General features: G+C 39.1%; 1 protein-coding gene and 1 long non-coding RNA gene across 10 annotated transcripts in view; one reads left to right on the forward strand and one right to left on the reverse strand.

Annotated features, from left to right (window-relative positions):
• Positions 1 to 25996, reverse strand: part of itgb2 (integrin, beta 2) — an 81363-nt gene extending 55367 nt beyond the window's left edge. For 2 of the 7 annotated variants that reach the window (XR_013295975.1, XM_077580421.1), the window contains exons 1-4: positions 11484 to 11635; positions 11180 to 11240; positions 8748 to 8845; positions 1660 to 1861 (exon numbers count right to left, since the gene is read on the reverse strand). Coding sequence is in view for 6 of the 7 variants with exons in the window: in XM_077580421.1 (XP_077436547.1) it covers positions 1660 to 1861; positions 8748 to 8845; positions 11180 to 11240; positions 11484 to 11633 (511 nt within the window). In the remaining variant the exon portion in view is untranslated. Of the gene's footprint in view, positions 1 to 1659; positions 1862 to 8747; positions 8846 to 11179; positions 11241 to 11483; positions 11640 to 12228; positions 12416 to 25909 lie in introns of those variants that run through there. The other 5 variants (XM_077580422.1, XM_077580423.1, XM_077580420.1 and 2 more) reach the window with 5 other exon arrangements.
• On the forward strand, positions 10585 to 24232 carry LOC144060683 (uncharacterized). Of its 3 annotated transcripts, none has more exons than XR_013295978.1 (4): positions 10585 to 11008; positions 12993 to 13118; positions 18210 to 23387; positions 23644 to 24232. It is a non-coding gene; the product is annotated as an uncharacterized LOC144060683 (long non-coding RNA). The 3 variants fall into 3 exon arrangements; XR_013295979.1 differs by having other exon boundaries at positions 23335 to 23387; XR_013295977.1 differs by having other exon boundaries at positions 18210 to 24232.
• Positions 25997 to 26413: the final 417 nt, after the last annotated feature.

Genomic DNA, 26413 nt, shown 5'->3' on the forward strand with positions numbered 1-26413 from the left:
AGTATTCACTCAACTTCGTAATTTCTACTTTTCATTGAAGCCTGCACTTTCCCTTTCAGACTTTCACCTGCCAGCTCACAAACATTTACAACTCTGTTTGAGTTGTAGGAGTTTAACCCCCTTTTAATTGACTTTGGAAAGTCAGAAAAATATGTCACCATGTAAAGCGTGACCGGTTCCAATGTTTTGAATGTAGCGGCAGCACACGCTAAAGCAACTTGGACACAGAAGTGATGTTGTGACGTCACACTAGCCATCCCCATTGGCTACGCATTGATTCCTCTTTTGGTAGCCGGGAGAATGTTCGATCCTTTTTTTGTGCCTCTTCTCATGGCAGCTGGTTCACAACAGCAGTCTGTCATTGCTGAAGTGTGGCGTTTGCCGTTTACTCGAAGTGGTTGACGCGTTTTCTATACTGCCAAAATGGATGCGCTAATGCTCATTTTCAGATGCATGACGTCAACGTTCTCTATTCTCGACAATACCTAACTAAAAAGTAAACATGTCTGCTATGAAAAAAATGTTGATATGATTTGCCATCCATCAATTTTCTTAATTGGAGGGCGGGGGGCATTTTGCGATAATTTTCACGTGAAAGTAGCATGCTGTATGCCCATGTCAACCTCTGAAATTTATATATTTTAAATGATCCCACCAATAATTTGCATTTTAAGGACATTAAATGAATGACGTTGTCATCTTCTCCGCTCACTACAGCTTAATGGCGCTAAATGAGGAAAACGCTTCTGCACCTCCTCTTCGTTCCAAGCTCACTTTTCGATAACTTCATCTTTCTCGCAACTGTTACTAAATTACCGTGCTCTTGGCGCAAATCCATTGCCATGTATAGTAAATCAATTTGCTCCCAGCTGTAAAACTTTGTGGGTGTGTTTGCGCTGGTATATCATTAGAGCAATATCTTCAGTGAATACACAGTAAATTCTGTAGAGTAAATTTGATTCTATTTAGAGTGGGACCAAATAGACTCTGTTTTAGAGTAATATTTACACTTGGAAGAGAGTAAAATAAAGTATTGGGAAAAAAATAAAAATAAAAGTGACTCAATGGTGGAGGAACGAACTCACGATCTTCAACTTCGGAGACAGCTCCCTGAGCCACCCAGCTCCTGCTTTCTGTTAGTATATTACTCGTGTCAGCTGCAGCTGATTCCATGGAATCTTCCTAACGATGTATTTGGTCTCTTGGAAAAAAGCAAACAGTAGCAGGGGCATAGCTCAGGTGGTAGTGTGGCAGTCTCCCAAGCTGAAGGTTGTGAGTTCGTTCCTCATTCCTTGAGTGATTTTCATTCTTTTCCTTCAATTATTTATTTTACTTTCTTCCTAGCATAAATCTTAGCCTATTCTAAAACCGAGTTTATTTGGTCCCTCTCTAAATAGTCACATTTACTCTACAGAATTTACTGCGTAGGACATTAACATGGAGAAAGCTGTGGGTGAAGCTGTGGAGCAATATTTAGCGCTGTTAGCGGACGCCACGCATTCTAAGTGGATTTGGCCCTCAGTGTGAACCAAGATTTAACTGTATCAAAATTGTCAGAAATAGTGTGATTATGAAATGGTAGTGTCATAAAATGAAGATTTAATTATTTTTGAGAAAAATAAAGACTTTTATTGTGGTCAAATCAGAAATCAAACTCACCAGGTCGCAATCTTAGACTTATCTTCTGTGGACTCAACTGAATAGGCTCTTGCATATTGAATGAAGTGGACAAAGGTTCATTCTTGTCTATTTGTTGGCTGCTCACAGGGTCAATAATTTCTTCTTCCTTGCAGCCTCTTTCCATCAATTTTGCTCGGGTTTCGCAGCGTGCCGACTCCTGTTCCCCTGCTTTGGTAAAATTCTTTAGATACCATGGAAGATAAGAGAAAATTATATCATATTAAATTTCTATTTCATGTTTTTGTGCTCATGACAAAGGCAAAACAACACAACACTGCATTTGGGCCACCACACCCAAATAGGACCATTATTAATGACATATCAATGCTTTGATCCAATTTATTAAGGCAGTTAAAATAACAATGCTGTAAATGATATGAAAATTAAATTCAGTCCAGCTGTTTTGCAATAAATATCGGTGTTAAGAGAATCTAGTCGTTCATTTAACTTGTTCAGGGGCCACAAACAACTTATTTGGTGTGTGGACTGGACAAGTAAAATCATAGTTAATCTTAATGTGTAATACTATAACTTTCACTTCCAATTTGAGATTTGTGCCTTTATATACACTGCTGACTGATCAGTTATGATCTTAGCTTGGCTCTCACGGAAGGCAAACGCTTTATGCTTTGCTCCCTCTCTCTAACCATATTTGGACAACTGGTCTTTCGACAAAATTGACAAAATTTTTCTCAACAAGAAGAGCTGAAAGAGGAGAGCCGGCTTGCCCCACCCGAGGTGACGGTTGAAGCTTGATACACCATGGATTACTGGAACAAATGGAAAATGGTGTACATCTATTCTGTCCATCCAGGACGTGGACGACATCTACGTAATTGGAATTCTGATAACAGGCAGAGATGGGAAAAGTACTGATATTCTCTACTTGAGTATAAGTACAATTACCTGTGTAAAAAACAACTTTGGTAAAAGCAAAAGTACTCTCTCAAATAATTACTCAAGTAAAAGTAAAAAAGTACAGGCTCTGAAATGTACTTGATGAGTAGAAGTAAATAAAAAAATGTTTTACCGGGTATTTCCTCCTACGTCAATTTGAAAGATATTAGCTAATGGAGCAAGAATGGGTATACATCGGACAGTCGATGTATACAGCACACTTTAGCCCACATTAAGAGAGGCCACCCTCCACCCCCACACAAAAAGACACGACTGTAGAACCCTATGCTTGCAACAACATGCTAGTTGATCAGTGTCACAATGTGAGCGGTCACTGTGTCCCCACTTTAGCAAAAGTAACTAGATAAAAGTAACAGCCCAAAGGTAGGCTTAAAATCTTCAAATGAAAATCGGGACTTTAATGTGTTTCGTTCTCGTGAAAATTAGCGCGTGAGATTTGCAGTCATCTAGATCGCACCGGAGTGGCAGCAACGATCATATAATTAATCTAACCTTTCTACGAAAATTGCTTTCTTTCCGCCCACTTTGAGGTATCTGCATGTCAACCACCGTTTAAGCTGTTCCAAAGTGTGTTTGTCGATTAAACCATGTTAAAATTTCACGCCTGGGACGTTCTCTTCCAAAATGATGTGTACGCATGTTTCCTAATCTGTTATTTTGCCCGACTCATGCATATTAATGAGGAAAATGTGACGTCATTTGAGATCAACCCTATTGGTGCAGCATTTGGTATAGAAGACGGCCTTTTTCTTGCCCATTACGTCAGCAAACTCCCATTCAAGTGAACAACGGCAGCTGTCGTTTACGCACTGGATACGCCGTCACAGTCATGTGACCAGGATAATGGCATTCACCACGGTATGTTCATATTTTGATACTATATAAAATAAGATAAGAAAATCCAGGGACTAAGATGCCAGAGATATTTGCACTTTTATTCTTTATTCTTCCTCTTTTCCTTTCGGCTTTTCCCTTCAGGGGTCGCCACAGAGAATCAGTTGCCTCCATCTAAGCCTGTCCTCTTCATCCTCTGCTTTCACACCAACTACCTTCATGTCCTCTTTAACTACATCCATAAACCTCCTCTTTGGTCTTCCTCTAGAACTCCTGCCTGGCATTTGGAAACTTAGCATCCTTCTGCCAATATACTGAATACCTCTCTCTGGACACATCCAAACCATCTCAGTCTGGCCTCTCTGACTTTATCTCCAAAGCCTCTAACATGTGCTGTCCCTCTGATGCACTCATTCCTGATTCTATCCATCCTGGTCACTCCCAAAGAGAACCTCAGAATCTTCATCTCTGCCACCTCACCACAGTTTTATAAACCTTTCCTTTCATTTGAGCTGAAACTCTTCTATCACACACTTTTCTCCACCCGTTCCAGTTTGCCTGCACACGCTTCTTCACTTCTTTTCCACAATCCCCATTGCTCTGGACTGTTGACCCTGAATACTTAAACTTCTCCACCTTCTTGGTCTTTTCTCCCTGTAACCTCACTCTTCCACTTGGGTCCCCCCCATTCACACACAGATACTCCGTCTTGCTACGGCTAACCTTCATTCCCCTCCTTTCCAGGGCAAACCTCCATGCCTCTAGCTTCTCCTCCACCTGTTCCCTGCTTTCACTACAGACCACAATGTCATCAGCAAACATCATAGTCTATGGAGATTTCCTGTCTAACTTCGTCTGTCATCCTGTCCATTATCACAGCAAACAAGAAGGGACTCAGAGCTGATCCCTGATGTAGTCCTACATCCACTTTGAACTCCTACTCACACCTACAGCACACCTCACCACTGTCTTACAGCCCTCATACATGTCCTGCACCACTTGAACATACTTCTCTGCCGCTCCAGACCTCCTCATACAAAACCACAGTTCCTCTCTGGGCACCCTGCCATAAGTTTTCTCCAGATCTACAAAGACACAATGCAGCTCCTTTTGACCTTCTCTGTACTTCTCTCTCAACATCTTCAAAGCCAATACTGCATCTGTGGTAGTCTTTTTTTTGGGGGGGGGGGGGGCATGAAACCATACTGCTGCTCACAAATGGTCACCTCTGCCCTCAGTCTAGCTTCAACTACTCTTTCCCATAGCTTCATTGTGTGGCTCATCAGCTTTATTCCTCTGTAGCTGTGGCGACACCTGAAGGGAAAAGCCAAAAGGAAAAGAAGTTGCCACAACTCTGCACGTCTTCCTTGTTCTTAAAAAAGGGCACCAGCACACTTTTCCTCCATTCCTCAGGCATCTTCTCACTATCTAAGAACCTGTTGAACAACCCAGTCAGAAATTCTACTGCTACTTCTCCTAGACCAGACATGGGCAAACCCCGGCCCGCGGGCCAAATACGGCTCGTTATGCGTTTCAATCCGGCCCGCCGAACTTATCTAATAAAGCTAGAAAAAATATATATATATTTTTTTTGTTCAGCTCAGTGGGCGAGTGGTTAGAGTGTCCGCCCTGAGACTGGGAGGTCGTGGGTTCAATTCCCGGCTGGGTCATACCAAAGACTATAAAAATGGGACCGATTGTCACTCTGCTTGACACTCAGCATTAAGGGTTGGAATTGGGAGGTTAGATCACCACATGATTCCTGAGCGCGGCGCTGTTGCTGCTCACCGCTCCCTCAGGGGATGGGTCAAATGCGGAGAACAAATTTCGCCCCACTTAGATGGGTGTGACAATCAGTGGATCTTATCTTATCTTATTGGATTTGGATTTGGACATTTACAGCAGGAGACGGCACGGTTTTGTGTTGAACACAGCAATAATGTCCTGATAGTCCAGAGAATCGGTCAATTCTTTTTTGAAAGAAAGCAGGGACAAAGAGTTCAGTCTATCAGTCAACATTGTGGCACTGTTGCGTGTTTTGATCCTTTTGACAGCTGAAGCTAGTCTTTCTACATGTTGTCATGGGTGAGGTGAGGAGCGCGCATGCAGGAGACTGTTGATATTGGTGAATACATCCTCGGGGCGTGCGTCGAGCACTTCTATGAGCGTTTCCTCGTTGGCTTTTGGCTTCTTTTTGAGCTGCTGCACAAACACCGTGCGCTATGCGTCCCCCACGGAGATGGAAAAGTGGTCAGAGACGGATTGGATGTACGCGCTTTGTCCTCAGCGCGTGACAGGCAGCAGCGGCTATCATGCAGCCGCATGTGTCACACGTACTGTGGGCCCGGGTTAAAAATGGGTGGGCCAATGGAAAAAAATTCTTTAATTCTTTATTCTCTTTAACTTTACGCCTTGAATTGAAATCTATTAAAAAGAGATGCAGTCACCAGGTTTGACAGATCACAGTGTATGTGCTATTATAATCTATTTACATTTCTCCTCCCGCTTTGCCAAATAGTGTGTAAATGCCGCATCTTGCATATTCATTGAGGCAAACGTACTACCTGGATTAGGGCTATTTTATAATAATCATAATAATAATAATAATACATTTCATTTAAAAACAGCAACTTTCAGAACACCCAAGGTCACTTTACAAAGCATAAAAACACAGCAAAAGTTGAGCTAAAACAATAAAAATGAAGCTATTGGAAAAGCTGTTTTAAATATGTGGATTTTGCACATTTGAAAAACGCACACTATAAGTAAATCGGGTTGTACATTTATCTGTGTGTTTTTACTGTGCTATGACTGTGCTATGAGGTCCAAATGCTCCTGGTCCGGCCCATCTGTCAAAATTTCAAACCCATTGTGGCCCGCAAGTCAAAAAGTTTGCCCACCCCTGTCCTAGACACTTCCATACATCCACAGGTATATCATCAGGACCGAGTGCCTTTCCACTCTTCATCCTGTTCAATGCCCTTCTCACTTAATCCTTAATCTTTGCTACTTCATTCTCTCTCATTTTCTTTATTCATCAACACTTTAAAGTACTCTTTAGTACTCTTTCCATCTTCCCATCACACTACTGGCATCTGTTAACACACTTCCATCCCTATCCTTTATTACCCTAACCTTCCCATCTCTGTCTCTTTGCCTTGCCAACCTGTAGAGATCACTCTCTCCCTCCTTACTGTCCAACCTAGCATACAAGTCATCGTAAGCCCCTTGTTTGGCCTTTGTCACTTTTACTTTCACTTTACGCTGCATTTCCCTGTACTCCTTTCTACTTTCTTCAGTCCCCTCAGTGTCCCACTTCTTCTTAGTTAACCTCTTTCTCTGATTCACTTCTGTACCTCCTCATTCCACCACTAAGTCAAATTATCCCCTTTCCTTCCAGATGACACACCAAGGACTGTCCTACCTGTCTCCTTGATCACATTTGCTGTAGTTGTCCAGTCATCTGGAAGCACCTGCTGACCATCCAGAGCCCGTCTCAACTCCTTTCTGAAAGTCTTACAACACTCTTCCTTTTTCTGCTTCCACCATTTCGTCCTCTGCTCTGCCTTTGCCGTCTTTGTCTTCCTCACCACCAGTGTCATCCTACACACTACCATCCTATGCTGTCTGGCTACACTCTCACCTACCACTACTTTGCAGTCGCTGATCTCCTGCAGATTACACCGTCTACACAAGATGTAGTCTACCTGTGTACTCCTATCTCCACTCTTGTAGGTCACCCTTTGTTCCTGCCTCTTCTGGAAGAAAGTATTCACGACAGCCATTTCCATTATTTTTGCAAAGTCAACCACCATATGTCCTTCTGCGTTCCTCTCCTGGATACCAAACTGGAAAATGAGTTATTAGTGGTGTGTTCTTTTAATATGCATAATGTCTGAAATTCCGGACAAACAGAGTATGCATCATTTTGGAAGAGGACAACGTCCCCGACTGAAATTTCAACATGGTTCAATATGCACAATGTGGAACAGCTGAAATGTTGGTTGACATGCAGAGACCTCAAAGTGGGCAGAAAGAAAGCAGTTTTATTAGAAAGGTAAGATTTATTATACAATCATAGCTCGTAATCCGGTGCGGACTAGCTAGCTCATCTCGTGTTGCTAGTTTTCGACAAAACTGAACACGTTGAAGTTTCATTTAAATATTTGAAGCCTACCTTTGGACTGCAACTTTCCCTCCAGACTGTATTTCCTTTTACCTGGGCCATTGTATTGTCATAGCTGAGACAGTATGAACATACGAACAATAGCTTGTCAATGCAATTCCTCTACTTCTACCACCAGTATACTTAAACTTAGATATATTAAACTTGACATCCGTTCATAAGATGTTAATTCATGATTATATATTTGCAGTTTTTATTTTAAAATCCTATACAGAGTATAGGATTGTATGTGTATCCTATACACAGTATCCCCATTTGTTGTTAAGTTTTGCGGGAGTGTTTCAGGAGTGAGCAGACGTGCGCTGGGTAGCTCCCCCGAGTCGGCTAAGAAAAGTTGCTTGAAACACGAAACTCGACAGCCAAAAGGCTAAAAATTACATTTTTTTAAGCTTCATTCATAGCATATTTGGAGCCCAACATCATGCACTTTGTGTTTGACACATATAGTTCCAATTTGTTCTCGACTACCCACTCATAAATAGACATCAGTTCCTGTTTTAGTATGTTATTGAGTTTTTGGTGTGGTTTGATTACTGTATATAGTTGATGTTTTTTCATTAAATGAAAGCCGAAAATGTAAGCTAGGGAAGAGGATTTTCCCCTTTACTGGAAAAAAGAAATGTCTGAAAAAAAGAAACGATAAACTCTGGTGCACTGACTCTCAACCCGGGGAATGGTGGATGTGTGAGATTGAACTTCCGGTTGGACTGTGCCAACTAACCTAACTAACAATACTTCAGACAGATTAGGTACGTTTATTTTATTTGTTTATGACAGTTCACATACTTCTGACGGAAAGGCCCCTGTCTAGAAAAAACAATTCAAAACAACTGCTAGAAATTCTGGAAAAAAGTTGCTGGAATGGGTTCTAAAAGGCAATTAGTTGGCTTCAACAGAGTAATAACCATCTCAACATAAATCAAGATGAAATGTTTCCTTGCATAATAACAATGTTACTAATGGGGACTTTAGAAACTAGGCTAATTTAGTAATGGCTCATGAAAAAGAATGTGCGCTTTTGTTTGTTAGTTTTTTTAATTGAAAAAAGTTCAGCCTAAATTCAACTCACTTATAAGATCGAATGATCAAATGGGAAAATCATAGATTGTGCTTAAAAGTTAAAACATACCAGTTGTTGACACCAAGCACAGAAGGGCCCGGATCTGACACAATCATTGCAGGAGTTTACTATGGACTTAAAGCAAACCTCTTCTTTTTGACACCATCCTACAAATAAAAAGACATACAAAAACACACTTCTGCATTACAAATATGAATGTGAGGGATCAGAATATCATATATAAAGCATGCCATACAATTTAAGAGATGATAAATGTCAGGGGAAAAAAATTATTTAATTTATGTTAACTCTTTTTTTTTTTAGCATATTTTTTTAAAACAACAGTTAAGTATGTATACGGTTCTACGAGTCCCGAACGACCGCCAGATGGCGGTGCTGAACAGCACGGAAAATGCCTTTGCGCACACGAGAATGCATACCAAATAGACACGTAGTCATTGTCTACCGAGTGATTTGTCATATGTATAAAAGCTCTGTAGCATCGACATAAGAGCTTTCACTGTGCAAAAAAGGCTCGGATCGACATCCGCGTCCAACGGGGCCGCAAAACGACCGAGGCGAAAGCGGCATTTGGCCATAGTGTGACACCTGCCTCATTGGGGTGCCAATGAAAACATGGCTGACACAGAACGTGGAGCTACCCCACACGCTTCGCGGATGCAACCGCGACTACCAACAAAGTTCCACCTCGGCCAGCGATTTGAAAGAGGATCCACTAAGTGAAAGTCGCAAGGACACGAGGTGGGTGAGGAAGGCCACATGCCTGTGGCAACTCTCTGTTTTTCCCATCAACAGCAGCATGCCGGACCGAAATGGCAGCAACGTAAACCTTGAGCGGGAATTAGGCAAGACACGGGGTCCAACCTGCAGCCGGCACACCACTTCGCAAACAACTTCCACCCGTTAGCATACTGCAAACGAGTGGAAGGAGCCCTGACATTAAGGACCGTATGCCTGACAAAGGCCGAGCAGTCCGTCAGTGGCACGTCGAGCCCGTGAGCGGCCAAAATCACAGGCGGAGTTGACGGTTCAGAAGAGCAGAGACTGCATAGAAGAGAGAACTATAAGGGGGCATTCCATAAGGCATATAAGGGGGAGAGGCGGAAAAGCATACAAAAGGCGCACCGGCCAGAGCATCCTGGCCCAGGGGGCTGCTGTGCTCCCCCAGGGAAAACTTGAGGGGATAGTGAGTGGATTCCTCTGAGGCAAACAAATTGACCGACGCCTTGCCGAAGCAATCCCCAATGGTGCGTACTACCTCCGTGTGGAGACGCCAATCCCCCAGAGGCAGACGATGGCGGAAAATAAAGTCCGCCACTTGGCCCATCTGAGAATATATATATAAATATATATATATATATATATATATATATATATATATATATATATATATATATATATATATATATTTATATATATATATATATATATATATATATATATATATATATATATATAAATCTCTACTCCAACACACCTGATTCAATGATCAGGATAATTATCAGACTCCTGCAGGGCTTGCTAATGAGCTTAAATATGAATCAGCTGTGTTGAACGTTCGAAACCTCTAAAACATGCAGGACTCGGGCCCTCGAGGACCGAACTTTGACACCACTGCTGTAGGTCAACAGCACCGATGGCGGTCATTGTTAACCCGGGCCTCGACCGATCCGTTATGGAAGTCATACATTTGATTTGCATGTTTGATTTGGCCAAAGTTTTACGTCAGATGCCCTTCCTGACACAACCCTCTGTATTAATCCGGGCTTGGGACGGCACAAGAAGACACTGTACAAAGTCTACAAAGACATCAAAAGTGTAACGTGCGTGACGCCACCAACCAGGAGAGCGTACGGATGACAATACCATCGCTAGCAAGGGCTCATCAAAGCAGCCACTTGTATGATGTAAGATGTATGTATGCACCTTAAAACGCTTGGTACCTACCTCGAGGCGCCGTAATACATGGGAACAGGTGGAACCACTGCGTCCACAGTAGCACAGTGAGGCGGGTCGCTGGTGAAAGCGGAAGCCAGCTACCGCGAGTGCGTATGCTGAATAACGCCAGAAGAGGCACAACAAGGAGTCCCATTAGCAGGGAGAAAAGACGACCTCGCAATAGCAAAAGTGAAGGAAAGTGCACCTCACCTCGCAATGCAGGTCAAATACGTGTCAAGAAACCCAACGCACCATTGCAGCCAAAGGAGGGCGGAGGAAATAAACCCGCAGCCCCGATCGACACGATCACAGGCCTCCAGCAACGGACAAGAAGAATGGCAAAGCAAGAATCAAGTCAAATGCGCAAGAAGGTTTGAGAGTCTGTCTTTCGGGTTCCATGCCTTTTATACACACGTCATGGATCATCATGTCTATTTGGTATGCAGTCTCGTTTGCGTGTGCGCAAAGGCTTTTTCCGTGCTGTTCAGTACCGCCAACTGGCGGTTGATGAGGGACGAAATAGAACAAAAGATTTTACTAACCATTTGGAGCCACTGACAGGAAGATGGACAGCAGGACAAAAAGCAAATGATGATTCATGACCTGACAAAAACATTATAAAATTAATTATTGTCCAAACAAATAAAGTGCATTTAGCTATGAAAGTGAGTGAGAATGGTTCGTATATCTGCCAAATTAAGGGAAAAAAAGAATGGAAAATAAACAGAACATGCACTTTACAAATATGAGTGTAAGTTATAAACGCTTACGCAAAAAAGTAAAAGATAAAATACAGCCCTAAAATACAAATAATCTAATCACAATATGATACATTTATATTCATACCTGATTTACATATTTTTGCAGCACTATATTTTTAAAACTCTTATTAAACATAGCAAGGGATTCACAGTTTTTCAATTCAGTTTCATAATTGTTCCACAGATTAACCCCTTTAACAGAAACACACATTTGCTTTGTGTTTGTTCTTATCATTGTTTTTTTAAAGTCACTTTATGTCCCTTAACCCATAGCAGCAGCCCTCTTTGAGTTCAAACAACTTCTGAATACTCTGGCAAAGTTGGTTATTGTATACTTAATACATTAGTTGTGCTGTTTTAAGTTTGACTAGGTCATAAAATTTGAGAATATTTAATTTAATGAATAACGGATTTATTAGTCCAATATAATGTGAGTGATTAATAACTTGTATTGCTCTTTTTTGTATCTTAAAGACAGATTGAGTGTTAGTTTTATATGTATTTCCCCATATTTCCACACAATAAGTCAAATATGGCAATAATAGGCCAGGAGCCAGGTCCACTCATCAGGATGTTTTTTGTTACCTTTTTTGGACTTTTATTCCCTGTTATCTCATACCTTGGGCCATCACAAGTTGATAGGGACCACCCCCAACTCACAAGGGCCAAAAAACACCCTTTTTGGGAAAAGCAGAGCTTGCTGATGAGATGACTTAACGGATGCGACAACAGCGAATAACACTCAATTGTGCCAATTTCTGCCAAAGTATAGAACATTCAATAAAACCACCATCATTACTATGATATTCAATAAATATTAACATACTTACATTTACGTGTCTCCAGCGTTTTGTTATTTACTGGTGTCGCCATTACTTCCGCCATTGCTTCCCGCGGTGTTGCCGAGGGGGCGTGACTGTAGTAAGGGAGAACCGAGGGAGGTCGGGATCTATCTTCGTGAAAAGGGACCTGCAGCCCTCGTCTCTAACCTTCCCTCTACATTTTACAGAGAATTGGGAAACTCCTTTGTCCGTGTAAACGCGCTTTAATAAGGGGGAGGGACGAGATGAGTAGTAAGAGGCGGTATTGGGATTGGACCTTTGTTTCACTTCAAGATTGTGTGCTACTTTATGTTTAACTTTCACATAAAAATTCAATAAAATATATTTATGTTTGTGGTCGTACCGTGCCAAAATGTTGAAAAACTCAAAGGGGATGAATACTTTTTCAAGCCACTGTACCTGGTTGTTGACTTTTCTTATGTGCTGGAAGAGGACCCTCTTGCAAGGTGGGAAGTTGGAGAGGTCAACAGAGAGACCCTTCCAGTACCTTCCAGCACATAAGAAGAGTCAACTTCCAGGTATGTGTCTGGAAGAAGGCTCAATTGCACTACCCAGAGATCCATCCCTTCTCGACCATGGATTTCACATGAACACAGAGACTGGCATGTTAGAACCACTATGGTTTGAGGGTGACATAATCCCTAAAGTGGATAGTGCGCTCACCCCATAAGCAACAGTGTGCGGGTTCGGGACCCGCTGTTGTGCTTTGTTTCCTCTTTTCCTCTAACCTCTCTGCTTCCCTCCTCTTCCAGGATTTCTTGTGGCAAGGACCCGTTTTGTGTTGAATGTTTATTCAAGAATTGATGGCTTCATGAGAGGGGCGCGGCAGCCACAGGGGGAGAGGCCGGGTTTTAGTGAACCGAGCATCTGACTTCCGGGTAAGAAAAATATCCACCGAAATAACTAATTTATATTTCATAAGAAATTACATTGCGATTGTGTCAAAGGTAAGATTTCATCATTATATGCCTATAGTTAACTGTGGAAGGGCTTAAAATACCATGGTGTAGTCCCTTTAAGATTTTATCTGATATAGATGCAGAAAAATATCTTAATCCCATTTGGAATGGTAATTCTGGAAATATCTTCATTTTTTTCTGAATTAAGGTTCAGTGGAGTATTTGGCCATATCTCTTCTAATACTTCAAATAGAAAGTTAACCTTAACTCTTTGACTGCCAGACGTTTTCAGAAAAGGGATGCTGTGGGTGCTAGGCAATTTAAGCATTTTGACTGATCTTTCAAGGTCCACAGAAAATTTTGTGTTTGGACTATGGAAACACACATACTACCAAATGAAAGATTGAACTCTCATCTTTCATCCAAAAGATGTTTGTTTGTTTTGTTTGTTTGCTTTGATGTTTCTACCTTATTCCGTTTTTCAGTAATCAACAATAGAAAATGGTTAGTTTCACCCAAATGCTCTGTTTTGAAACAAAATACGGAGAAATCAAACTTTTTGTGAAACGATATTATTTCATGCACTCTAATGATTCTTTTTCAATGAATGATGCCACAAACACCTAAACAGTGCTTTACTTCTGTAAAACACTACCACCAACAATGAAAAAGTGTTTTTTGATAGCAAAATACGTGTATTTACATTCAACAGTGTAACAATTTGACAAAACAATTTGGCAAACGTGTGCAACCGTGGTACTATTTACAATTGTGTGGATGTTTTAACTACAGTTTTTCTTTTTGTAACACTCCCCTGCGTGCAAGGGGACACAGCAGGATTTGCACAACAGATTAGTTTCACTGCGATTGCCCCTTGCAGTGTGTGTTTGGCCATGTTGCCATCAAGTCTACTCTCAGGATCATGATACGGTGACGTTACGGTGGTGTTACGTCTGGCTTCCTCATGTCCTTCAGTTCCTATACCGGGAGGTAGATGTTCTGATCCATCTTATCCACTCCATTCATGGTGGCATCGTAGTCCAGAACCAGTGTCTTCTCCGTGATCAGACTGTACCCACTCCTCCGATGAATATCCATTGGACTCGGGGTACTCTTCATCGTCCGATTGAACGTCCGCCTGTGCAGAAGTGCTCGGTTGTGCTCCGCGTTTTCCGACGTTAGCATCGCTAGCCGGTGAGGCTTTATGACGTGGTCATAGCCGCCGCGTCAACGCTTCCAACTTCGGCGTCAACCTCGGAGTCACCATCATCATCATCATCATCGTCGTCATCAATGTGCTCTTTAGCATTGGTCGATGCTTTTCATCTTTGAAAAAAATGCTCAAGCGTGAGCTGCTTGCAACCGGTCGTCGGTTGTGCTCCGCGTTTTCCGGCGTTAGGATTGCTAGCCGGTGAGGCTTTATGACGTGATCATAGCCGCCGCATCAACGCTTCCAACTTCGCCGTCAACCTCGGAGTCACCATCCTCATCATCGTCGTCATCAATGTTTTCTTTAGCATTGGTCGATGCTTTTCGTCTTTGAAAAAAATGCTCAAGCGTTAGCTGCTTGCAACCGGTCGCCATTTTCGCTTCCTCAGCCATTCTCCCCTCAACACTCTAGCTCCGCCTCACGTCTTCTACTGACGCCTACCCAATCTTGCCCAAAGAGAGTCATCGCTGCCATCTAGTGCCCAAAAATAGGCATTATACTAACTAAATCTGCTTGATACTTTCAGCACAGCTGGCCAAGGCTTTCCTCAACCCGTTTCCAAATAAAAAACAAAAAAACATAGTGAACGTCTTTTAATGTCTTTGGTTGTCCTCCGTAGGATTTTACTAAACGTTATTTAACGTTTTGGGCAGTTAAAGAGTTAAATTGAAGGTTACAAATGTGGGAAAATTTTAATATACATTCGAGGCAGTAAGATGTATAATAAAAGGAAATGAATCACTTTTGATGGTTATTTGTCAGGGGGAGTGACATTTTTTAATCTTTTAGTGTATGTTGAGAATTGAAATACAGGAAGCCCATGATTATTTTCCTGCTAGTTCCCCCATGTGTCAGGATACACCATGCAAAATTTTTGAGTTTTCTGACCATTTATGCAATTGCTGTACCTTGAAATTTGCAATTACACAATTTCGCCAGAAGCTTTTCCCAAAAGGGGTGTTTTTTGGGCCCCTGTGACCAAACGGCCCCGAGTTGGGGGTGGTCCCTAGCAACTTGTGATGGCTCAAGGTATGAGATAACAGGAAATCATAGTCAAAAAAAGGTAACAAAAAACATCGTGAGGAGTAGACCTGGCTCCCAGTTTATAATAATACACAATATAATGTATATAATTACTTATTTTAAAATATTTGATTTTATAGAGAATACAAAACATAAACATTTTCTATGTGCGATTTCCAGCACAATTTTGCATCAATTACAACGCCGAGAAATTTTATTTAATTTATTCTTTCAATTTCTATGGAGTCAATAGTAATTTTGACTTGATGTTTAATTTTTCTAGTACCGAAGATTATAAACTTTGTTTTGTCTAGATTCAAAGATTTGAAAATTTGTTTGTGTCAAACCAGTTTTTTTGGTATATTTAGCTCTTTTTCCACAGTACTCAGAAGCTGCCCGAGATTTTCTCCAGAACAATATAGTTATGTCATCAGCAAATAGAACTTTTTTTTTTTAAAGCATTACATACACAGCAAATATTATTAATATATAATATAAATAATTTAAGACCAAGCACAGACCCTTTGGGGACACCATGAGTAATCTTTAACTGATTTGATTTGAAAATGTTAAGATGTACATACTGATACCTATCTTCTAGGTAACTCTTAATCAATTTTGATGACATACCCTCTTATGCCATATGTTTCCATAAATATGTTGTGATCTATCGTATCAAAGGTTTTTTTCCCCACTGTAAATTCTTTGTTATCTATACTTGTGTCAATTTCTTTCATAAGCTCCATTAATGCCAGATAGATCTCTTTTATCTAAAACCATATTGACTTTCAGTTAGCAAATTATGTTTTCAATAAATTTATCTAGTCTATGTGTGAATATTTTTTCTAGGATTTTTTTTTTAGAATTGTGGAAGTAAGGAAATAGGTCTATAGTTTGTAAATAGAAGTGTCTCTCCACTTTTATAAATCGGAATAACTTTTGCAGTTTTCATTTTAGTTGGGAAAATACCAGTCTTGAAGTATAGGTTACAGACGTATGTAAAAGGCTGCACTACATATTGAATAATACGTTTTATTAATACCAAATCAATATTAAAGCAATCTGTAGACTTGTTATTTTTTAATTATTTAACAACATTTAATATTTCTGTATCATTTACTGCACTAAGGAACATGGTGGAGGAATTGTTCTTAATGCATTTATTTATTTCATATCTATTTCTTGGCTCAAGGATATCTTTTGCTAATTTGCTATCAACATAAAAAAATAGTCATTTAATTAATTTATAATATTATCAATAAGAATACTTTTATCATTTATAAAATGTTCCAAGTGATTGATTTTTTTAAAGACATTATTTATTATTGTTTCATATTCTCCATGTTTCTGTTTTAATGTTGGTAATAATTGGTGATATTCTCTCTTACTTATTACTCTTATAATATTAACTAATTCATTTTTATACTTCTTATAATTTAGTTCAGCATCCTTAGTTCCTAATATTAAAAAATGTTTATATAACAGGTTTTTCTTTTTGCATGCATTTTCTATCCCGTGTCATCCATTGTTTATCAAAATCTCGTTTCTTCCTAGTAACTGTTTTTAATAGACAGTGTTTATTGAATAATGAAATTTATAGTTGTTTTTCTAGGTCCATCTTTAAGGCAGCAATAGTATGTTGGGTTTGTATTGTTATTGATGTAAAGGCTGTGTGTTTCACTTTTTTTAAATCAATATAATCTTGAAAAGCTGCAAAGACAGGCAGGTAATTAGTTATAGCGTTTATATGGAGTCCACTTTGGATTTTCTGATCGATTTTATTTGTAAATATTTGTTGTTATTCTACTAGGTTTTGTTATTAAAGGAAAGAGACCACTTCAATGCATGATATTGATAAAGTCTGTTGTTTTTTGATGACCATTTGGGTTTAGTAAATCAATATTAAAGTCCCCACATAATATTTGTGTTTTTTTGTCGTTTAAATAACTAAGCATACGGGGGGGAATCATTAAAAATGTCAAGGCAGGATCCTGGGGTTCTGTATACAAAGCTAATAGTTACATTAGATGCTTTTTAAAAGTGTATTTTGACCATTAAACATTCCATTATATTATCCATGGAATATGTCAGACCATCAATCTCATCCACATATATTGCAACCCCGCCTCCTTTCCTGATTTTCCTGTTCACTGTAAACAATTCATACTGTTCCATTCCTACGTCACTTATTTTCCCATTATCTAGATATGGTTATGACTTTGATTTTTTTCATTTTACTCAAGTATTCCTTAATTTCAGTGAAATTTTTATAGAGACTTCTCCTATTAAAGTGCATAATTAAAAATGTATGATGATCCGTGTTTAAGTTTGCATTAAATTGATCATTGCTATAGTATTCACATACAAAGTCATAATTATTTATAGAGAAAAAAATATCTGGATCAAGACTGCTTTCTGGATCAAAATTCTTGTGTTCAACATAGTCAAATGTTTTTAAATGTGTTTCTTTAGTATATAGATTTGTCTTATTTTATGTGGTATTTAACAATTTTTTTGGTTTCATTGGTGTGCAGATTTGCCGTTTATAACGTGGTATTTGTCAGTTTTGTTATTCAGGTGTGCTGTGTATTCTTTCAACTTATTACTAAATTTTGTTGGGCATGTTGTCTTGGTGTGCGTGGGTGAATTATAAGTTTATTGTAGCTTAGGTAGGCAATCTTTCCTCTTTCACATGCTGCTTTCAGTTTTGGTATCAGTTCTTTTCGTTTTTGTTCAATGATATCAGTAAAATCCTAATTTATGTATATGTATATGTTTAAACCCTTGAGATACTTTGCTTTTTGTAGAATTTTTGTGTTGTCTTTATATTTTTCAAGTTTGACTACGATCGGCCTGGGTCTGGTCCTCCCAGGTTCAGGTTTCCCTGTCCGATGAGCCCGCTGCACCTCAATCTTCTCCTTCAGCTGTAGTTTCTCCTTGAAAATGTTCATGACTTTTTCTTCAGTATCTGCCCATGTCTCTCCAGATGTTTCTTCCAATCCATCAATCACTTAGTATCACTAAGCTCCTCGACTGTCCTTCTAAATATTCAATTTTGTCATTCAGAATGAGTAAGCTGTCACATATCTTATACATTTCTGTTTGCATTGTTTTATAGTTTTCCGTATGTTTAGTTTGAGTCATTTTAAGGTCATCAACCTCATTCTGTGTGTCGTGAAAACTCACTTTTACTTCATGTAATTCCTTTGTGATATTGTCAAGGCGTGTATTACTTGAGTCCAGTATCATTTTTACGAAACCTTTGAAATGTTGCTGTTGCTGATTCAAAAGTGTGGTGAACAGTTCTTTTTGGTGTAGCAATTTATTTACGTGTTTACGTTATACTATGGAGGTAAATATGGTGCAAAACTAACTTGTAAAAAAAAATTGTACCTGTAGAAAAAAAGTCTAAATTTGTATCTGTAAAAGTCGTGATTTGTACCTGTAAAAAAATGTGTACCTGTAAAAAAAAAATTGTATCTGTAAAAAAAATGTGTAACTGTAAAAAAAAAATTGTATCTGTAAAAAAAATGTGTACCTGTAAAAGTCATGATTTGTACCTGTACAATTTTTTTTTGTACCTGTACAAAAAGTGTAAATTTGTATCTGTAAAAGTTGTGATTTGTACCTGTAGAAATGACAACTTGTAGTCAAAGAAGTCGCCACTAGGAGTCACAAGAGGTTTTTCTGCTGCTGTCCAGTTACGTGAGTTTTGCACCATATATCTCGCTACAAAAGGTGCAAAACTGATTCGTACTTGTAGAGCGCCGTGATTTGTACTCGTAGAAGAAGAGGGCGAGCTCTGGAGGATTTGGGCGGGCTAAAGCTCAACCTCATTGGTTGAGCGAACGACAGTGGGTTGAACTCAAATGACGGCCATGCGCAAGTCCGCAATTCCATACAAACAGAGTAGCCACACCTGTTTACACGTCATTTTGGAAGAAGATGACGTCCCAGGCGTGAAAATTTCAACATGGTTCAATATACAAACACCGTGTGGAACAGCTTAAACGTTGGTTGACATGCAGAGCACTCCAAGTGGGCAGAAAGAAAAAAGTTTTAGTATGAAGGTAAGATTTATTGTACGAACATAGCTCGTAATCCGGTGCTAGCTAGCCGGTCTTACTTGCTTTAAGTATTGAGCCTCTGGCAGAAGCAAAGGGAGAGTCTGCAAATACACAGTTTTAACTGATGATTTAGGAAATTAATATAAAATAGCGTTATTTGCAGATTACATTTTGTTATTTTTGCAAGATCCTCTATTCAATTGCTGTGCTCATTTAGTGTTTGCATAGATATGGTTTAATCTCTGGTTACAAATTAATGAGAACAAATCGAGGCAATGATGTTGTCGGGATCCTGGCCGCCTCAGTTAAACAATACTTGGGGATTATACTTACTCCCATTTCCACATAATTATTTAAAGCAAACTACGGTATGATAGTCTATTAAAACAAGGCGACTTGACAAGGTAGGATGTGCTCCCACTCTTTTTGTTTGGTAGAATAGAAACTCTCAACATTAATATATTACCAAGATGCCTATATTTATTTAGGGAATTGCCCATATGGGTCCCCAATGTCTACATTTACAGCGTTGGACACTTATTTCCAGGTTTGTTTGGCCAAATGAACGACCTCGAGTGAGACTAAAAGTAATGTGCTTAACAAAGGGAGGGTTATTCCTAACGAACCTGAAACATTACTACTGGCTGAGTCAACTCATTGTTATTACTCAATGGTTATAGTACCAGGATATTAGATGGTACTTCTGGGCAATATGCTGATATTTATCGTGAAGACAATAGAAAAAAAAAATTGTGTAATTTTATTCCTTTCGTGTCTATAGTCATTTGACACAGCAAAAAGCAAACAACATAAGTGACAGAGAACGCTTGTTTGACAGACAAAAGCATTAATTATGTGCTTGTTTCACACAGCTGTCACCAGGTGGCAGCATGAGCAAGTGCACATGGCAGTGAATGATACATAGACGGTACAGACGCTCCCCTACTTACGAACATTCGAGTTACGAACAACGGTACATACGAACATGTCTGCGCGCATGTCAAAAAATGTTCGGAAAGAGATGCTCTAAGTTAGATTTTGTATTGCGCACCTTTTTCAGAGTACTGTAGTGCTTCTTTCCGCCGCTAATACCGACGCTTGGCGCTGTGAGACCTCACCCAGCATTGGAGGCTCAGCAATGTGTCGAGGAGGAGGAAGAAGAAGAAACGCCTGTCGCTCATAGATAAAGCCATCGCACTCTTCGAGCAGCAAGACCCAAATATTGAACATTGCACAAAGGTTGCAAATCAATTGAATGATGCCATACAGTGCTACCGCATCATTTATGATGATAAAAGAAGAAAACTGTGCAATCGTCGTTAGATCGCTTCTTTCGGCCAGTTTCTAGTAAATCCTCCAAGGAAGATACTCATCAACCCTCATCTTCTTCTCCTCGACCCTCAACTTCTTCCTACATTGAAGTTACGGAGGAGGAAGTAACTTTTGAAGCCCATTCCAGCGACGACGAAGAACCTCTCATGATATAAAATCCTCCTCTTCCTCCTCCTCCATCAAATCCTTAAGCATTGAGTACATCTTCCAAAAGTAAGTTAAACTTCATTTTATTTATCTTATTACGTACATGTACATACTGTGTGTGTCTCTCGCTCTCTCTCTCTAACATACGTAGTACAGTACTGTACGTATTCTCTTTAAACATAAATTATAATACAAAATATAGCACTGAAGCAATTTACGAACAAATTCACCTTACGAACGATCGCTCGGAATGTAACTCGTTCGTAAGTTGGGGAGCGTCTGTATACATTACAAGCTTACGTGCCAAAGTAAATCTAACATCCATCATTATCTGAACCGCTTGTAGTCAATGAAAATTAACAGAAAATGAGGTGGGTAAATGCAAATAACGAATACTACTACTTTGAAAAACTTAACTAAAACAACAAACCCGTAATTATTAATTAACTTTTTTTTTAAAGACCATCTTAAAGCATTCTGGGAACTCATTTCGGCTCATTGAAATAACCTAGTGACAGCTGTGTGAAACAAGCATAGCCGTTTGCGGGGCCAAATGTGCAGTTTTAGCATCATTAAAACACAGGTTTTTAAGTTTTTGTGAAAATTGAACGGTGGACAAAGCCCCCCAAAACTTTGCTGGGATGCTTACGTTACCGACAAGCGGGGGTACTCAAATCGAGATGAGATTGATTCTACTACTTACGTCGCAGCATAGCAACGAGTTTCGGCTGGCTATTAGTTGCGCTTCCACTCCTAGTCCTAAATTAGTAATCACAGCCTTTGTGGCGGCGTATAAGAAGCACTTCCTCAGTCACAAGTATCGAAGTTCTCCCAAACAGATTACGAGACGTGATTAATGAGGGGGAAAGACCTCAAAGCGGTCACAAGCCTTGTTAATTGCTTTGCTAACCGGCTAACGTTATTGTGAAACTGACTTTAATTTAAGTGCATGGGTGATTGATTAGACTTTTTACAAAGTTCTCACTGGTACCGCATTAAAGAGGAGCGTGGCAAACTTTTAATAACAAAACAGCCTTTTAATGAGTTTCTGAGGAGAAAAAGTAATGCTACGCACTTAGCTAAACAGGAAGTGATGTGATTGTTAACGGCGTCCCGCACGTCAACCGGGAGGAGGAAAATTAAATTTACAGACTTGATAAGCGATTGAGAAAATGGATGGATATACTAAGTATAAGTGAATACCTTTCATATCACTAAATATTGTTACACTGCAGTGCTGAGTTTTGATTTTGACTTGAAATTTGCACAAAAATTATTTTCAAAACAACAATACAGTAGAGCTGATCATTTACTTTTAAACAATTTCTGTCTGAAACATTTTTTGTATCTCCTATTTAGATTCATAAATACATTTGTGAAAAATATGTCAGTGTTTACTGTGCCTCTGTTGTGAACATTTCATAATTTTGTATAGCAGCACTAAATGATACATTTCTCTTTTGATAAGATCTGTTTAATGTCACAATGAGAAAAGGTAAACAGTTATAGTGTGTTGCATTTTTTTTTTGGGAAAAAAACTGAAAATATACCATCATATATTGTTATCATGACATAAAATACCATATATTGTGATAGTAGTTTTTTTCTGTATCGCCCAACACTATTAGATGGCTTCAAATAGAGAAGAACTCAGTGCAGAGCCTTTCCCCCCTTTTTGAGTAAGGAATGGTGGACAAATTTTAGGATTGAAAATGGATTAGGCATATGTTGAGGGCAGTCAGGACGAGATTAGGAGGAGCAAGTTTGCGTACCTACATGTTGTTGGCTCGGATCATTGACTTCATGCCGTCAGTATGGGACAGTGGATTCAAACTTTGGGTTGGGAATGCAATGAGGTGAGAACGATTTGAGGGGAATGAAATGAAATCCTTCTTCCACTTGCAAACTCAGTTCACGCTACCACCAAAAGATATGTTTACATACCTACAAATTAGGCACTATATTCAGACTCACATAGAAAGGGACAATCTTAAAAGAGAACCTACAAGTGTGGAAAAATATTTCATTATGGTAACTGCACAATTTGTCTACTAAGAACCATATTTCACATATATATATATATGACAGCTTAACTGCTGACATGCCTGATAATACATATAAAAGAGAAAATGGGAACTTGAAGTGAATGTGATAATAGAGGAAAGAACATGGAAGACATGTGCTTGAATTTCCACTGGGGTATCACTAGTAATCCTTGGAAAGAATTTGACAAGAAAACGAAAATTACATTTTGGTAAAGACCCAAAATCCACATTGTGTTGGATAAACTGTGGAGCTATTGGTGATCACTCACATGTCTAGGCGGCGCTTTGAGGCAGACATTTTCAGTGGACCTATTCTTAACTTGGTTGATTTTTTCCCCAGCCCTAATCCAGCGTTCTCTTTTTTGTTTTAGAAGTGACGTGGCGCCAGCTACGCTGAGGGGTTTAGGAGGCTGGTCTGACTGAAGTGAGCTGTTGATTATTCTCTGTAATTTAGAAGAGATTTCACAATAGTTTTGAAATAGCTAGTTGCTGGTTTCAACTGCTGAACCAAATCTGTAATAGTTTTTTGATTCACTTTTTAGTCGTTATGGGGACTATTATACTGTCTTATAATTTGTAATAGTCTGCTAACTCTGAAATTTGCACAAAAGACAAGAATAAACTAAAATTACTCAATATTGTCTAGAATAAAAAAAAAATAAATCTTGGCGCATCCGCAGGTAGAGGAATCGCAGCTCGACTAGTTTCCCCTGTGACCTGCCTGTGATGTCATCGTAATTTGCATGTTCTGGATTCGTATCCACAGCAGTGGAGGCGTATTCACAACCGAGGAGTCGTATTCGCCAGAAAACAATCCACATACACACAATTTTGATTCGTACTGTTGACATTGTTAACATTTTTACTGTTTTATTTTACATTTTACCTGTTTTGCATTTCATTATAGATGTGTTGATGTAGGTGTTATTATGTTAACCTAATATAACCTGATGAGTAATGCTTTTGACATTTTTGCTATCTTTCCTACTCTTTTCCCAGACACGAGAAAGTTAATATGTTTAGTTTGTTTATCTGAGAAGTCTAGTTCCTGTTCGTCAGAAATCCGGTTTTCAAAAGTTCAAGAACGATCTAGTATACTGGGAGAATGTAATCTGATTTTGTACCTCACGGGAGGACAGAGGCGTTTCCTGTTGTTTTGAATAAAAAGGCTGTGTGGGCAAAAGAGCACACACACATATTGGATGACACTGCTTGGGTGATATGCAATTGTGTGACCAGAGATCTCTGTAATAAATAACCTTGCAAGGACCCTCTTCACAAGAATCTCATCTTTGATTTATTTGAACACGCAAAAGATTACAAAAATAAAGGTAATCTTTCAGTACTCACAAGAAAAAAATTCACACACACAGTTTTGACACGCGAACACACGAAACATTACTATTACGGATATGAATCGTTTATCATGGATACGAAACTTTATCACGGATACGCTTTCGTTTTTTACAGATGCGCCTTTTTGACAGTGATCTTACTCCATATAGTACAGGCAGCGCCCGGCTTCTTGTTTCTGATTTGGACCTCACCCTGGTCAGTGGTCACAAACCCCACACTGTAATGTCCAGTGTCCGATCACTGGTGAACTATTTTTAGAACATTCATGGGCTATTCAAGTTGTTCTTAGGGGATATATGTTGGCCGCAGGCACCACGTTGGTGTGTGTGGCAGCTTATATCCTACTTCTGCCTGGTTCCTACCTCTATTTGTGCTTGCGCATGACTACACACTACAGTCCTGTTTTTGTTTTAATTCCTCATTAAAAAAAACAAGAAGAAAAAAAGAGCATTCAAGCAAGACGTTTTCTTTCATGAGATTGTAGGATGAAAGTTGCAGCTGTCGTGGACTCAATGCAGCAATGGGGAAATGCCAGTATTTTGGCTCTTTAGAGCTTTAACTTTGACAGCACTAAAATTCATTAATAAAGCGTTAATAAATGTAGTTTAGCGTTTAGAAATTTAACTCAGTTAACTTGGTGTGCAGCCAAACTTGGAGGAGTCACTGGTGCGAAGATGAATAAACATGGACTATAAGTCCCTTTACTTTCTGATTTACTTGCTTAATGCTTGTTGGAGAATTCTAAAGCAACATATTGTTAGAAAGAAAAAAGGAAGGAAGACAGAAAGCCGAACTAAGAATTACAAATTTTGAATTATGTTTTATGAACTGAACTACTTCATTTAAAAATTAGTCAACTGAACTTTGAACTAGCTTGCATAGAAAATGAACACTGGCCGCGACCAAAATTACATCATACAGGGTGCATAAACATTTTGCAGTGTAGGCACGGCCAGTGTAGTAGCCTACTCTAAGTGGAGATATTTTATAGCGTTTGAGTGAAGTCAGATGAAGGAAATATTTGTTTCCTCACAAGATGTCTTGATTTTAGTTTGAATCGACAAGAAAATTGTTTGCTGCTATGCACAATGTTACTTAAGGAAATAGGAAGTGATGATTGAGAGCCAAATGGCCGTTCGTTATCAAGTAAAAGGTTTTATTTTCTCATTTGTGTCCATAATGCTCTTCAAGCCAAAATACATTTTATCCAAATATTTGATTATTTGCTAGAATTTTCAGTCAGATACTCTAGTAATAAAATATTTAATAGCTGCATCCCTATAACTACCCCGCTATATTGCCCTATTTCTATTATATAATTTAACTTAACTTACTCAGTATTGTCTAGGAGTCGCATCCGAGTGCGGCAATCTATTAACCTTGTCATAAAAAGTGTTTTAGTATGGTATTGGTATTATTTATTGAAACACAATTAATACAATGCTTTTTTCCTCTATATTTCATTCAGTCAACATCCTTTTGATGTTCGGTAGTCAGACATATGTGACTTAAATACTATTCAAATGAATAAATAGCATTTTTGCCCCAATAATCAGTAACAATGTATTAGAAAAACAAATTCTAACTTACAAGAATGAGGAAGATGGTTGCTGCCTCTGGCTGCCCGTTATGCTGAAGACTGCCTGACAGGAAGTATGACTCAACTAGTGTGTTGAAGAGAATAACTATTCTGCCCTTGCAACACTAAACTCTAGAAATTTTGTTGAGAATTGATGTTGATCTTTTGCAACCACACCCCCCCCCCCCCCCACACACACACACACACGTTTTTTTATGTACTTATTTGGAAGACTAAAATAATGAATATTACAAAACAATTTTATTCATTTATTTAACCAAGTAAAAGCTGTGAGATATAAAAACTATTTTTCAAAAAAGTATAATGCTGGGTATGCCTTTTGCTCAACAAAAATAGAAAGTTCAGTGTCTTTTATAATAAAAGTTTAAGCTTTAAATTTGGAGTTAAAGCAAATTAAAGCTTTAGAGCTTTAACTTTGACGGCACGAAAATTCATTAAAGCGTAAATTTAACTCAGTTAATTCTGTGTGCAGCCAAACTTGGAGGAGTCACTGT

The sequence above is a fragment of the Vanacampus margaritifer genome, chromosome 11 (genome assembly GCF_051991255.1).
Source record: "Vanacampus margaritifer isolate UIUO_Vmar chromosome 11, RoL_Vmar_1.0, whole genome shotgun sequence".
NCBI lineage: Eukaryota > Metazoa > Chordata > Actinopteri > Syngnathiformes > Syngnathidae > Vanacampus > Vanacampus margaritifer.